General features: G+C 31.7%; 1 protein-coding gene across 1 annotated transcript in view; it reads left to right on the plus strand.

The window, feature by feature from the left end:
* Positions 1-14279, plus strand: part of PTPRQ (protein tyrosine phosphatase receptor type Q) — a 228818-nt gene that overhangs the window by 78902 nt on the left and 135637 nt on the right. Inside the window, exons 18-23 of the mRNA XM_058308484.2 lie at positions 3046-3206; positions 3917-4062; positions 8016-8184; positions 9775-10065; positions 10336-10611; positions 10986-11137. Coding sequence (XP_058164467.2) covers positions 3046-3206; positions 3917-4062; positions 8016-8184; positions 9775-10065; positions 10336-10611; positions 10986-11137 — 1195 coding nt within the window. The remainder of the gene's footprint in view (positions 1-3045; positions 3207-3916; positions 4063-8015; positions 8185-9774; positions 10066-10335; positions 10612-10985; positions 11138-14279) is intronic.

The raw sequence follows: 14279 nt of genomic DNA on the forward strand, positions 1-14279 counted from the left end.
GAAAAAAATTACCAATCATTTGGCTCAACAATCACACTACTTGGAATTTACCCGCCAGAAATTCAGTACAATTTTATAAAGATATTTGTGTAAGGATAATTACTGTACAGTTGTTTAAAAAAGGAAAGAAACAACCTGGATGTTAACTCATGAAAGGAATTTTGAATAACAATAATACATCCAAATTATGAAGTTACAAAGAATAATGCTATATATCATCATTATTTACTTGATAAGAGAAAAAAATATTACTAAAGAATATATTTTTATAAATAAAAATAAAACACTGTAACAGAACACTTAAGAATTCTATTATTCTATTTTTATGCTAAAAGAGGAAAATACAGATTTTTAAGCTAAAGAAGCTAAAACCATGAGTAACAACTCATTGCAGCATTGTCAGAGCTAAGTTTCTCATGTGTGAGTGGGAGTGAACCCTCTGAAATCCAGGATTGCTCACTGGGATCCCCCCTTGGAGAATAGAGAGCTCACACCTAGAAATTTACATGTTACCTCCAACTGTTGAAAGCAAGGTAAAGCAAGGAAGACCAAGTCAGATCCTCAGGGACATCACACTTCTCTCTTTGTATCTCTCTCAATTGTTTATGGCAAACCCACTTCTATTATACTTCACTTTCTGAACTATTTTAATTGAAGTTTATGCCCAAATAGATATTTTTCTATCTCAGTCATTAAGCATTGGCCACAATTCTGTAATCCAAAAGAAAAGCAAGCAAATTCCAAGCAGTCAAGATGCCTCAGTATCAGTCAATATTTTTCTACAGCACTATTTTATTTTCGGAAGTAAACCAGGGGAGAGGTAAACATAGATATCTAAGCATGCCCATAGAAGTGGATAATTGAGTTTTTAATTCAGATCACTTAGAAGGACTACCTTCTTTTTACTAAAATATCCAAAATTTATTTTTGATCTATACTGTACAGGAAATTGTCTTGATTCTACACCAGTATGGAAGATAATCTGGGTCTTAGTGTAGTCAGAGACTTGTCTGCAATATTTTGCTGTGAAGATCAGAGAAAAAAAGTAGTGATGAGAGGTGGCAGACAACATTGAAATAGGTTTGGAATGTATTTTTAAACTAGTTGGAAAGTAATTAGATTATTATTGCTAATTCCCTAGTTTTAGAGATTTTAGAAATCTGACTTGGATTAGCTATTCCAGAGTATTCTGATGACCTGTGACCAATGAAGGGCCTTTGGAAGTGGGTAATTTCTATGACAAAGCATCTTGCTCTGGAACTGATAGCCACAGCATTAAGTGATTTAAAAGCCTCTCTCCTCTGAAGCCTTTCTCAGTGATGTCAAAGAAAGCTCTCCTTACTGTTTCTGACAGATGATGTCAATGAAACTGTTTCAAATTGCTGAATAGCCTAGCTAATCCCGCCTGTCTCCAGTCACATACTCTAAACCCGTATTTTTTTTGGTACCATGTAAGCTTTCCAGCTATTTTTCTGATAACAATACTTATATTTGGAGTAAATTGGTGCTTGTGTAATGGTCATACACTGGCTGAAATTTATCTTTTTGAAGACCCTTAAAAATAAAATCTATTATTCCTCTTAATGATTAAAGGATTTAAATATTTCCATGATGCAGAAAGAACATTTTCTATACAGAGGGAGAAGACATTTACTTACTGGGTTGTTTTCTAAAAAATATTAAAAAAAGATTATATTATATATGTTTTTCCTGTGATATTACTCATAATCTATTACCTAAATTCTTTAATAATCAATTATATTGTTCTTTTTAAATAATCCACACTTTTCCTCTATATCAGTAACATGTTTTGGTTTAGGTCTAATTTATATTCAATTCAAAACTGTGAAAATTGTACTAACATGCCTGAAATAAAATAAGTTAGTGTTATATTACCTAGCAATGTATACTTTGTCTTTAGAAAACTTTTCCTTTCCTGAGGTTTTGGTATTTAGTTTCAGAGTTTTGAGTCAATATTTGTTTTCCTTAAACATTTGCTTTTCTAGAATGACATTTTAAATATTTTTGAGATTTTTATTGAGTCAAAGATGCAAACTATTTTCTCCTTCTTGTGTGTTGTATGAGCTTGACACATAGAAGATTTCAATCTTCTTTCTTTTAAAGAAGAAAAGGATAACCCACGATTTGCCTTAGTTTGCCAGGGCTGCTGCAATTATGTGTCACAGACTAGTTGGCTTAAATAACAAGAATTTCTTATCAGACAGGTTTGGAGACGAGAAATCCTCCAGCAGGGTCATACTTTATCTGAAATCTAGAGCATTCTGGTGGGGGCCTGGAGGCAATCCATAACTCAGTCTCTGCCCCCTTCACATGATTGTCTCTCTCCCTGTCTGTCTCGTGTTCACTGTCTAAATTTCCTTGCTTATAAGGACTTCAGCCATATTGGATTAAGGCCCACCCAAGGATTTAGTTTGGCTTTACCTTAACTAATAGCATATTCAAAGATTCTGTTTATAAGTGGGTTCATATGCATAGGGCCAAGGGTAAGGTATGAAAATCTTTGCCAGGGATATGATTCAATCCATAACATGATTTTACATGCTACACTTCATATATTTATTTATTTGTTTATCTGTTTGTTTATTTATTTGGATTTTTCCAAATTAAATGTTGCTTTTGTGCAATATATGAATAAAATGTTAGTTTGATAAATTAATAGTATAAACAAGATTTTGCCAACACTTAAAAAGAACAAATGTTTTAACAACTGAAACACTGGTGTGAAAATGAATGCTGCTAATTATTTTAATGACTTTATTACTAGATATCTGTTAAAATGAGTTCAAGCAAATTCTGATTAGAAACTTTTATTAACACTGGTAGAATTGCTGAATATACCTGAAAGCAAAGAAGTTCAATTATTGAAGTCCTCTGAAATTCATTATTTTATTATTTCAGCATAAAGGACATGTTTTGTATGTAAATATTGTTTGTTTTTGATGTACTTGTGCTCAACATGTGTGTAGTGATTTTAATTTTTTATTCTAAAAAGCCAATTATGCAGATATTCTTTTTTTCTTTTAGGGATATTTCATCACTGAAAAATATTAATGTAACAGAAACATCATTAGAGTTTTCAGATTTGGACTATAATGTTGAATATAGTGCCTATGTAACAGCTAGCACCAGATTTGGTGATGGGAAAACAAGGAGTAATATTATTAACTTTCGAACACCTGAGGGAGGTAAGTTTTTATGAATGTAAGCTAATTAAAAGAATAATTCTATTCTGATAAAATGGGATATTAAAATGTAAAATTATTAAAGATTACTAAAGTCTAAAATTCATTACCAGTTAGATGGGAATGCAGTTTGTTCCATACCAGTTGTGTGGTATTGGGAATGCTAGTTAATTTCTCTGTGCCATATTTTCATGGAAACAGTATAGGAGCTACATAATAAGAATCCTTAGGAATATTAAATGTTTATATTTGTAAATGCACTCAGAACAGAACTTGACACATAGTAAGAATATCATGTGCTTGTTGAATGAGACAAAACAAAATGAATGAAGGTCAGCTTTCTGTTAGCCTTTCCTCATTATTCAATTCCAAAATTCTAAGTTAAAATAGAATTTCAAGTTATGTGTTCTTTTTTGGAAGCTTGTCATAATATTGTTTTCAAATCCAGAGCACAGGGACTGTTTTTGCTGCTGGGAAAGGGTTTATGAGTAAACATCCACCTGACCTTTGCTTGGATGTTGCTATGGTAGAATGTTAAAGCCTAGTGACCTTTGTTAATTTCATTTCTGACCTCTAGTTAGATATTATTCGTCATATAGGCTATTTTAAATGATTCTCATCACTTCGGCTTATTGAGAGCTGGTAAAATTCAGCTCTCAGAAACATTACTTGATGTCACAAAGACAGTTTTTGTCCTATTGTTTTTACTATAGCACCAAGTGATCCTCCCAAAGATGTTTATTATGCTAATCTCAGTTCTTCATCAATAATTCTCTTTTGGACACCTCCTACAAAACCTAATGGGATTATACAATATTATTCTGTTTATTATAGAAATACCTCAGATACTTTCATGCAGGTAAGACCTGAGTTTTCTTTGTTCCTTACATACATTTTTCAGTTTTGTTGATGATAATGCAGTCTTGGCATGGTAGAAGAAACTGTTTTCCTTACATTAATAATTATGTCCAGATACATATTTTATAAAACTTCCACTGTAGTTTTATAAGTATATATACACTAGTATACATATACAGAGAGAGATTAAAATATACTTGAAGTTTCTTCATCACTATTTTCTTCATGTTAGTGGAAGTTTTGTAGATACGTATATTGAAAGAGAGATACATCTAAAAACATAGGTCATAGCTATATCAATACACATTAATAGCAATGAAGTTGCCACTACTTTAAAACTATGTCTCAAACATGGCTCATAGTTTAACTTCCTCCATAAAAGTGTTCTCTAATCAGTTGATGGTTTCATTTATCCTCAAATTTGTTTCTAAACTGCAGAATTTTTTCCTTTTTTTTTTTGTATTCTAATAAATAATTTTAGTGTTTGTATATTTTTCTTCAATTTTTAGTATGTTTTCAATTTTTAGGAGGAGATATTCTTATTATTTAATATCAGATTAATGAAGACCACAAGGAATGTAGCTGTTTTATTTGTAGTATGCAGCCTCTAGACTGCACAGTTTGCAGAGGGGCACTTTCTGGGGTGTGAATGCTGATCGTTATGAAAGTAGCTAAAACACATTTCATTTAGAGAAATTTTTTCTTTTTTTTCCAGCAGAACTCTTATTTCTCTCAAATAAATGTTTCATAGGAATCTAATATATTAAAAAGATAAAAATGGAGTGGTTGTGATTGAAATAAAGATTGGAAGAATTGGAATATAATTTTAAAAATACTTATTTAGAAGACACGCCACAATTTGTAGAATATGTTCCTTGCTGAAATTATTGACTACACGTTAATTGTGACTACAGCCATGCTTATTTCCTTTTTATCATCTTAAGTAGGAGGAAGATACAGATAATTCTTGATATCTCTGAGTTAGCTAGTCCCGTTAATGAATGACAATCTGACTTTAGTTCCTAGAGTTAGTTCTTGTGAGTGGCTATCTCTGGGAAGAAGACATCACTTGCTTTAGCGCAGACTAATGAATAGGTTGGGATGGCACTTTGCAAGCTGTCCCAAATCTAATGTGTAGAAGGAAGTCTGGAGGCTATAATATTCTGTTATAGGTCTTTTTTGAGTGGAATTGCATAGGTATGACTATTTAAAACTTGGTGCTAAAAAGAAAATTACTTTATAATTGACATGTAATTATAGATATAGATAAGTTTTTACAAATGTCTTATGAGCAGAAGAAAAAATGAGGGTCCAATTTTCTTCTACTCTGTACATCAAGTAGTTTATCCTTGTTTCCTTTTGTTCTGCTCTGTATGGGAAAGAGAAATGAGGATTTGTGATACAATTTATTTTTCACCACAATGCTGTTTGCAAATTAAACAATGTGTCATTATGTCATAGAAGCCATGAGAATTGCAACTTTTTCTTCTTTCATGCATTAAACAAGACTACTGCAAAGTACTTCAGTAGTTCTGAAAACTTAGCAATGGTTTTGCCTCTGTATATTTTACTTTTTAGCTTATACATGATTCTATGTTAGTCCTTTTCTGTCTGCATCTAAATAATCAAACGGAAGTACCTACCTGTGGTTTAAACATGAACTTATAGACCTGTTTATTCAAACCTGGGTACATAATACTGATGTTAAAGCATTTCAGAAGTACATTCTCATATTGCTTAAAATTCATTCATACTTTGAATTATCCCTAAAGTTAATGTCAAAGATAGCATCAATATCATCACTACGTAATTTTCTATTTTGGATTAGTAGAATAGAGAAAAATCTCAATATGAAAATTATGCAGTAGAATAGGTGTATAGCTTTTTTCTTGCTCCTTTTCTTCTTTCTCCTTTCCATATAACTTTGTAGAATATCTCATGCATGACACATCATATTCTGCTTCTTATTCCAGTTATCTGTTACTTGTCTTAGCTTCCTTTTTTGAGTGACATCTGTCCATCCCATGAAGTCCCCTTATACTGTATCATATATAGGCTCAATGCTCAATAAATATTTCAATTGAAAGGATACAAAATTATTATATTATTATAATAAAATAATGGAGTTTATTTTGGTACTTAGTTATAATTTTGGTGTACTCGTGTGAAGTGATCTTTCCCTCACTACCTTGGGTAATTTAATCTCTCTATTACTACTACTTGGCATTCCATCTTGTTCTTTTGGTTGTCTTACTTTGCATTCTGCCTAGTTTGTTAATTCATACCTTTTAGTTTTTACCAACTTATGTCACATATCCTCAGTGAGTCTATAATAATGTCTTATATGTAAAAATTGCTAAATGAATATTTGTTGATGGATCATATTTAACAAGCTTTTTACTAAATACATTCTGATTGCATTTATACTCACCAAAGAGGAAGTCTTAATTAGATAACTTGAGCCAAGGACATTTTTTTTCTAAAAATAAATAGATGAATGAAATAGTCATTGGGATATTGATCTAATTTGTCAAATTCATACATGAGACTATGCATGCTTAGTCATATACTCAGCAGGAATGACTGCTGGGTGATACAAAATACTTTGTTCCTTAATTGTTACCCAGCCTATTGGAAAGCAGTACAAATTCTGTAACAAATTAAACTAAAATTTACAACACAATTCTACTTAAATGCTTTTAAGTATTACTTTATATTAACATTATTCATGTAGAAAGTAGATGTACTGAAATGTATTAAAGTTCATGGATCATATTTTATATGAGATTGTTCTATGACACTCATAAGTTACCATAAAACTAAAATATATCTTTTATTACTATCTATTCTTTTCTTTCCCCCAAACTGGGAAGAAAACCCAAAACTTTGAGTTTAATTTATTGATGCATTGCGAAACCATCCTGACAATAAATGTTGACAATTTGATGATCCTATAGTATCCACTTCAATGGAATTAATTATCATTTATTGGTTCTTTACTGTGTGCCTGACATTGTATGAATTGTTATATGTGCTTCATCTCATCTAATTCTCAAAGCCTCTTTGTAAAATGGAGATGATTATTCTTATGCCACAATTGAAGAAAGGGACGTTGTGAGATTAAATAAGTTTATCCAGTGCTACTCTGCCATAAATTGAATGGATGCCTAGAGGACTCCAAGGGTGTCATGTGGTTTGGAATGATGTAAATTTCTCAGTGTAGAAGGACATTATTAAACTATTTCTAGCAATTGCCTATAAGTTTTTTAAGTCTATATTCCTTTATTTTAAAATTGAAATTATTTGCCTATGTATTTTGCTTTTAAAGTTTGGTCGTAAAGGAAATTATTGTATAATTCCCTAATAATTCAAAAATGCTTCAGGATAAATATAACTAGGAGGTAGGCAAGAGATTTTTAAAAATTTTCTCAACTCTCCACATCAGAGAGTCCATCTAACTACCTCCCCTTTACTCTCCACAATTGTAGAAAAAAAGAGGACCCTATAAAGATGAATAGCCATTTGAGATTATAGAAATTCCTTCATCATTCACAGGAAGAAAAAATTTTAAATATTTATAATGCCCCAAACTTGTTTAAAAATGCATATTCAATACTTCAAAGATTATTTGAATGTTTCTTAAGGAAAACTGACACTGACCAACATACTTGCCGCGCTTTCAGTTTGTGACTTGACCATCGCTGCTACTAAACTTGGAGTTTTTACTCTCTGCTATTCTGTGCATTGATTTTGTAATAAAAACTGCTGCCATCTACTCCTCTCTTAATGCAAACAGTTTTCCAGTTACATTACTGCTATGAAAATGCTTTATGTTGATTTTCCTCAAAAATTAGCATTAAAATAAGACAAACCTACTCATGGAGAATACTTTGATGTGTTCATGTATACTTAAAAATACATCAGAACAATGAAAACGTTATGTTTATTTTTCAGAATTTTACACTCCATGAAGTAACCAATGACTTTGACAATATCACTGTGTCTGCAATAATAGATAATCTGGCAATATTCAGCTACTATACATTTTGGGTAACAGCAAGTACTTCAGTTGGAAATGGAAATAAAAGCAGTGACATAGTTGAAGTGTACACAGATCAAGACAGTATGTAACATAAAGTATTCTACTCTTTAGTAGAATTATATCAGAACTTTGTATTATTTTAGAAACTTTTCCTATTTGTATTTGGTGTCAAATCTATATGTTAACTAGGTACATTTAATTATACCAGTTTGAAAAAAAATGTGTTTAATATAGCTATAAAACTATTACTATAATAACTGCATCTTTTATTCATGAACACTGCTGCCATATATTCCTGAAAATCCCATTGCTTTTATTGCTTTGAAAGGTATCATAGCCATCCAGTTACGGACATGGAAATACTACTGCAAACATCAATGAATTTTCTAATAGTTAATATACTTATCCTTTGCTTTAGTACTACTTTCTCCCTCTAGCAACTTGTTTCCTTTTAGTTTTTGAATCCACGCAAGACTATGCAACACTTTTGTTCTTTTTGTGTTTGTCACTATTAAAGTCCCAGAATATATATATTTTTCTTTTATGCCGCTTCCGCAGTATCCTGTCTATGCTGAGTATTCAGAAAACCTTAATAATTTAAGCACTTGAAGTTTTTTGTGGTTCAGTTTGAGGACACAATGCTAAGCGGATCATTGTCTAATTCTTTTGTGATTGTTTCTGTTGTCCACTTATTTGTAGGGATTAGTCTCATTGAGAAATGTTAATGACCTAAACTTCTGCTGAGAGTAAAACTCAGTGTTTGTTATCCGAAGATTACAAATTGACAGACACCATGAGCATGAGAAGTGAATGTTTTCCTCATTGATGGAACCATCTTTTGAATAGCTAACAAGTTGATCAGTATACAAAATTCAAAATAGAATAATAAATAGGTGGGAATTGGGTTGTTGGGAAATGTTTGATTGTAAAATGGGGACAATATTATTTCCAGCATTCCTTAAATGCAGATCTTCCCCAAGATTGTCACCAACCTATACAATTTTATCAGTCATGATTATACTCCATAAATAATAAGCATTTACTATGCACTGTCCCAGGTGTGATACAAAATATACATTAATAAAGAGAGTCTGGCCTTACAAATATCACTGATTTCTGAGAAATGGAAATTTGATAAATGAGGTAATTTCTTCATATACAAATGTGTGTTGGCAATCTGGTGTGTGGAGGGATGTTGAAAGTATCAGAAAAATCTGAGTTAGCAGTACCTCTTTCTCCTACTAACAGCATGAATTAGGCAAATCGTGTAATGCCTTTGGGGTCTCAGTTTCTTCATATAAACAGAAGGATAATCTTTAAGAAAAAGAAAATAAAAATATTATTTAAATAACGTAAGTCGTCAATGTAAATATGAGTACACATGCACTTGTATACCCACAAGCATAATAGCCATGCTGAAGAAGAGAAAAACAGGAATATTTAATTCTCACACATATGAAAGATGACAGGATTTAGTATGAATGATTTTTAAAATAATTATTTAGAAGAAATTTTATAACAGGTTGTGTTTATCACATCTGCATTTAAATAATGTACGAGCTAGTGATGTAATAGATGCCTTTTCAAAAAGTATCTTTGGTCTATGAATTTACTTAAATTTTACTTAAGGTAATTGCTAATATTTTATATTTTGCACATTACCCATCATAGTACCTGAAGGGTTTGTTGGAAACCTGACTTACGAGTCCATTTCGTCGACTGCAATTAATGTAAGCTGGGCGCCACCGTCTCAACCAAATGGTCTAGTCTTCTACTATGTTTCACTGAACTTACAGCAGACTCCTCGCCATGTGAGACCACCTGTAGTTACGTATGAGAGAAGCATATATTTTAATAATCTGGAAAAATACACTGATTATATATTAAAAATCACTCCATCAACAGAAAAGGGATTCTCTGACACCTATACTGCCCAGCTACACATCAAAACTGAAGAAGATGGTAGGCTAGACCCTTTTATTGCCTATTAAGCAGATTAATTTGCTCTCTTAACATATATTGCTTTCTAATAGAAACCACCATTCTTATAATTATACAGAGTCTGTTCATTCTCAAGTAATTAACCTTTTAATAAACATAGTAAGCTACTTGTTTCTTTTGAAATTAAAATAATTATCTACTAATAAACTTAAATCCCATTATTATTGAAGCTGCTTCTTCTTAATGCTAATTCACCTTTGTTTCATTTAATATTCTTTTTTTCTTTTATAGTCCCAGAAACTTCACCAATAATCAACACTTTTAAAAATCTTTCCTCTACCTCAGTTCTCTTATCATGGGATCCCCCAGTAAAGCCAAATGGTGCAATAATAAATTACAATTTAACTTTACAAGGACCAAATGAAAATTTTTCTTTTATTACTTCTGATAACTATATAATATTGGAAGACCTTTCACCATTTACATTGTATAGTTTTTTTGCTGCTTCAAGAACAATCAAAGGCCTCGGTCCTTCCACTATTCTTTTCTTTTACACAGATGAGTCAGGTAAGCCAGAGTCCATATCTCTTCAAATGATTTCATTTTTGCAGCACTTGCTCTCTTATTTTCAGGAACAGCATGGAAAATTAAAGGAGATTTGAGTATCTATTTGGAACATGTTTACACCTATTCATCTTCTTTGCTAAATCTTTTTTTTTTTTAATTGGAGCTTCAGAAGGAAGTGTTCTGTTTAAAGCTACTTTGGATTTACCATGTTCCAAGTACAAATACATAATTACTTATGATATTTATTTCTGAAATTAAAATATGATCATTTTAGAAATCTTTCTTAACTAGTGTCTTCAAGAAGTTAGAGTCACAATGATATTTTGGTGCTAAAAGTTTTATGAATGTAAGTTTTATAATGTGTTTTCCTGCAGTGCCTTTAGCACCTCCTCAAAATTTGACTTTAATCAACTACACTTCAGACTCTGTATGGCTGAAATGGAGCCCGAGTCCTCTACCAGGCGGTATTGTTAAAGTATATAGTTTTAAAATTCATGAAAATGAAACTGATACTTTATTTTATAAGGTAGGTTGATTAAAACAGTGTATGTGTACTTCAAAATGTCAGAAATTGAATTAACTCTCATGATATACAGGGAGAAAGCTGACTGCCTTAAATTAATTCAGGACCATCTTTTTTAAAGTCCTTTATGTTTCCTATAATTCAAAGATATTTGTGGAAAAATGAAGAAAACATCTGCTAGATATGTAAGCTGAATATTTCACAGAGCAATTAATTAGACTTTATAATTTCTAGATATCTATAATTTAAGAAATAATTAAACTATTATGTTAATGCTGGGAAGTAAGTACTTTTTTCTGCCTTGTTTAAAAACGGTTATTATCTGGAATGTAATATATCTTTATTCATATTTAAAAGAAATGGTAAGTTAATTTTTTAATCTTTTTATAAAATATTTTTATTTGTCTTCTGTTCATCTTCCCTGATTGTATGATTCCACATTAATTGGTTTTTTTAAGATGTATCATTATGCTTTTACTTTCAATTCCAATTTGTTTGCTACTCTAAACACTCCTTCCCTCCTCCATTTTTAATCAGTGAAAAATGCTCACAGAACATATGGAACAAAGGGTTTCAAATATACTCACATGATTTCTAGCACTTCATTGCCAAAATTAGTTATAATTAGCAAGCACTTATTTAATAAAATTTCTTATCTTTTTCCAAAGGCAAATGAAATACTGAAATGCTCTTTTTAGTTATACCAAAATAGTGCAAAAACCTGTAGTACACATTTTATCCAATATTATTTGTAGTTGTAATTTATTACTGATGATAAATCATTTTTTATAGTATGTGTAGCTCATAAAGTGAAAAATAAAAAGCACGAGCAATGATTAAGATTATGGCATCAGGAACAATGACTTTCTTTCTGGGAAATAAGATAGATATATCTTTAAATCTGATAGGCTGGGTAGAATTTGAATGATCTCTCCATAAATGTGGGATTTGTTTTCCAGAATTGTGAAATTAGATTAAGGATACTCAGCCTGTAACCATCTAATTTCTCTGCCTGTTTAATCTCAAGATTTCTCTAGTTTTTATTTCTTTGTCTGTAGGGATTCTTGGGAAATGGAGAGCAAAATGGAAACGTAATCATTTTTTAGAGTAATGATATTCCTAGGATAATGTGTACATGTATGCAGTTTTGAGTGTGCATGTGTGACTTTATCTTTTCAGGGCAGTGATCTCTAATATAGGCATGGTTAGCAAAGTGATCAAGCAAAGTCTCTTACATTAGAGTGCCTGGTTCAAATCCTGCTTCTAAGAATTATTGTACTGGGAAACGGACTTTGGCCCAGTGGTTAGGGCGTCCGTCTACCACATGGGAGGTCCGCGGTTCAAGCCCCGGGCCTCCTTGACCCGTGTGGAGCTGGCCCATGCGCAGTGCTGATGCGCGCAAGGAGTGCAGTGCCACACAGGGGTGTCCCCCACGTAGGGGAGCCCCACGCGCAAGGAGTGCACCCATAAGGAGAGCCGCCCAGCGCGAAGGAGGGAGCAGCCTGTTGAGGAATGGTGCCGCCCACACTTCCCGTGCCGCTGATGACAACAGAAGCAGACAAAGAAACAAGACGCAGCAAAAAGACACAGAAAACAGACAACTGGGGGAGGGGAGGGGAATTAAATAAATAAAAATAAATCTTAAAAAAAAAAAAAAAGAATTATTGTACTGCACTACAGCAGTTGCTTAATTTCTCTGTGACTCAGTTTCTTCAAATACAAAATGGGAATTAATAGAGGTGCATTCATAATTAAGTGAGGTGTATAAGGGAAAATCTATATAAATCACTTAGAACAATTCCAGACATTTAGTAAACATGTTTATTCTTGTTTTTATTATTGCACATAGGTTAAAAATATATATCCAGCATTGTAAGAGCAATAAGTGTGAAATGACAGTTTGCCATTTTCTGAATATGAGAATAAGTTATATTCTAAGATTTTAGGCATTTTATTTTCTTAGTAGAAATGTTATCATTGATATTTGGCTAGCAATAAAATATAATCTTTATATTTAAATTTATATTTAAATTAAATATATCATTTTGGTGGGAGAGAGGAGGAAGAGTAGTTTTGTATTTTTTTAAACCTGCTACTTATTTTTATTCTTTTTACATTTATGTTCTTTTGTATTATTTCTTACGACCTTATTTTCTTTCAGTTTTCTTTAAATGTGCTCTCATGACATCTTTTTATCCCCTTTCTTAATATCTAGTTTACTTTATCTGCTTTCTTCCCTCTTTTTAGGTTTCTCTCATTGTGTTGGTAACTCTGATCATTCACATATGTTGAAATTACTTATTGAGTAAAAAGTTCTGTTAAAAATATTTGGATGTATTTATCACCCACGTCTACCTCTCACAACTTAACTCTTGTATAAATCTGTTCACTGCCCAGTAAAACATCTTCACACTTTTCATTAGTATCTATTGGAGTCATTCATTTCTCTGGCACTAGTTTTTCCTAATGAAAATCAAATTTATCTCTCTTTTTTTTTTTGGTCTAATTCCTTCTCATACAAAACTTGTTTGTACATTTCTCTAATTAATATAAAAATCCCTTCATGGCAGGGACCATGTCCTATATGTCTTTAAATTTCTAGGTCATCTAGCATATGCTTTATAAAAAGCAAGTGTTAAGAAATATTGAATCACTAGAAATAGTGTGATATAATAAGTCACTGAAGGATATTAATGGCTTCCTAGACATTATTTTAAAATGTTTCTAATGTAAATGCCCTGACCTTTAATTTTCTTGAAAGCTTTCTGCTATTGAAAGTTTTCATGGCTTATATTTTGAATCATGTATAATGAAATATTCCTAAAATTATACTACTTGGATATTGTCTTTTTGTAAGGCTGACCAACCAATCTTAACTATTTTCTCAATTTGGACAATTATATTGAAATAGAGACTTGATATTAATGGTAAAATTTTCTGAGAGAAAGCATATTTGTCCTCAGGCAACTTTGATAACTTTCTTCCTTTTCTCATCGTTTTCTTAACAGACTTTATCAAATTAGAAATTTAGGAGTTGTCTGGGAAAACTCCTAACTTAAGCTCCATGGAAGCAGAGATTTTATTTTATTCACTGGTGAATTCCCAGTGCCAAGCATACAGTAGCTGTTGAATAAGTTAGTTTACA

The sequence above is a fragment of the Dasypus novemcinctus genome, chromosome 12 (genome assembly GCF_030445035.2).
Source record: "Dasypus novemcinctus isolate mDasNov1 chromosome 12, mDasNov1.1.hap2, whole genome shotgun sequence".
Lineage (NCBI taxonomy): Eukaryota > Metazoa > Chordata > Mammalia > Cingulata > Dasypodidae > Dasypus > Dasypus novemcinctus.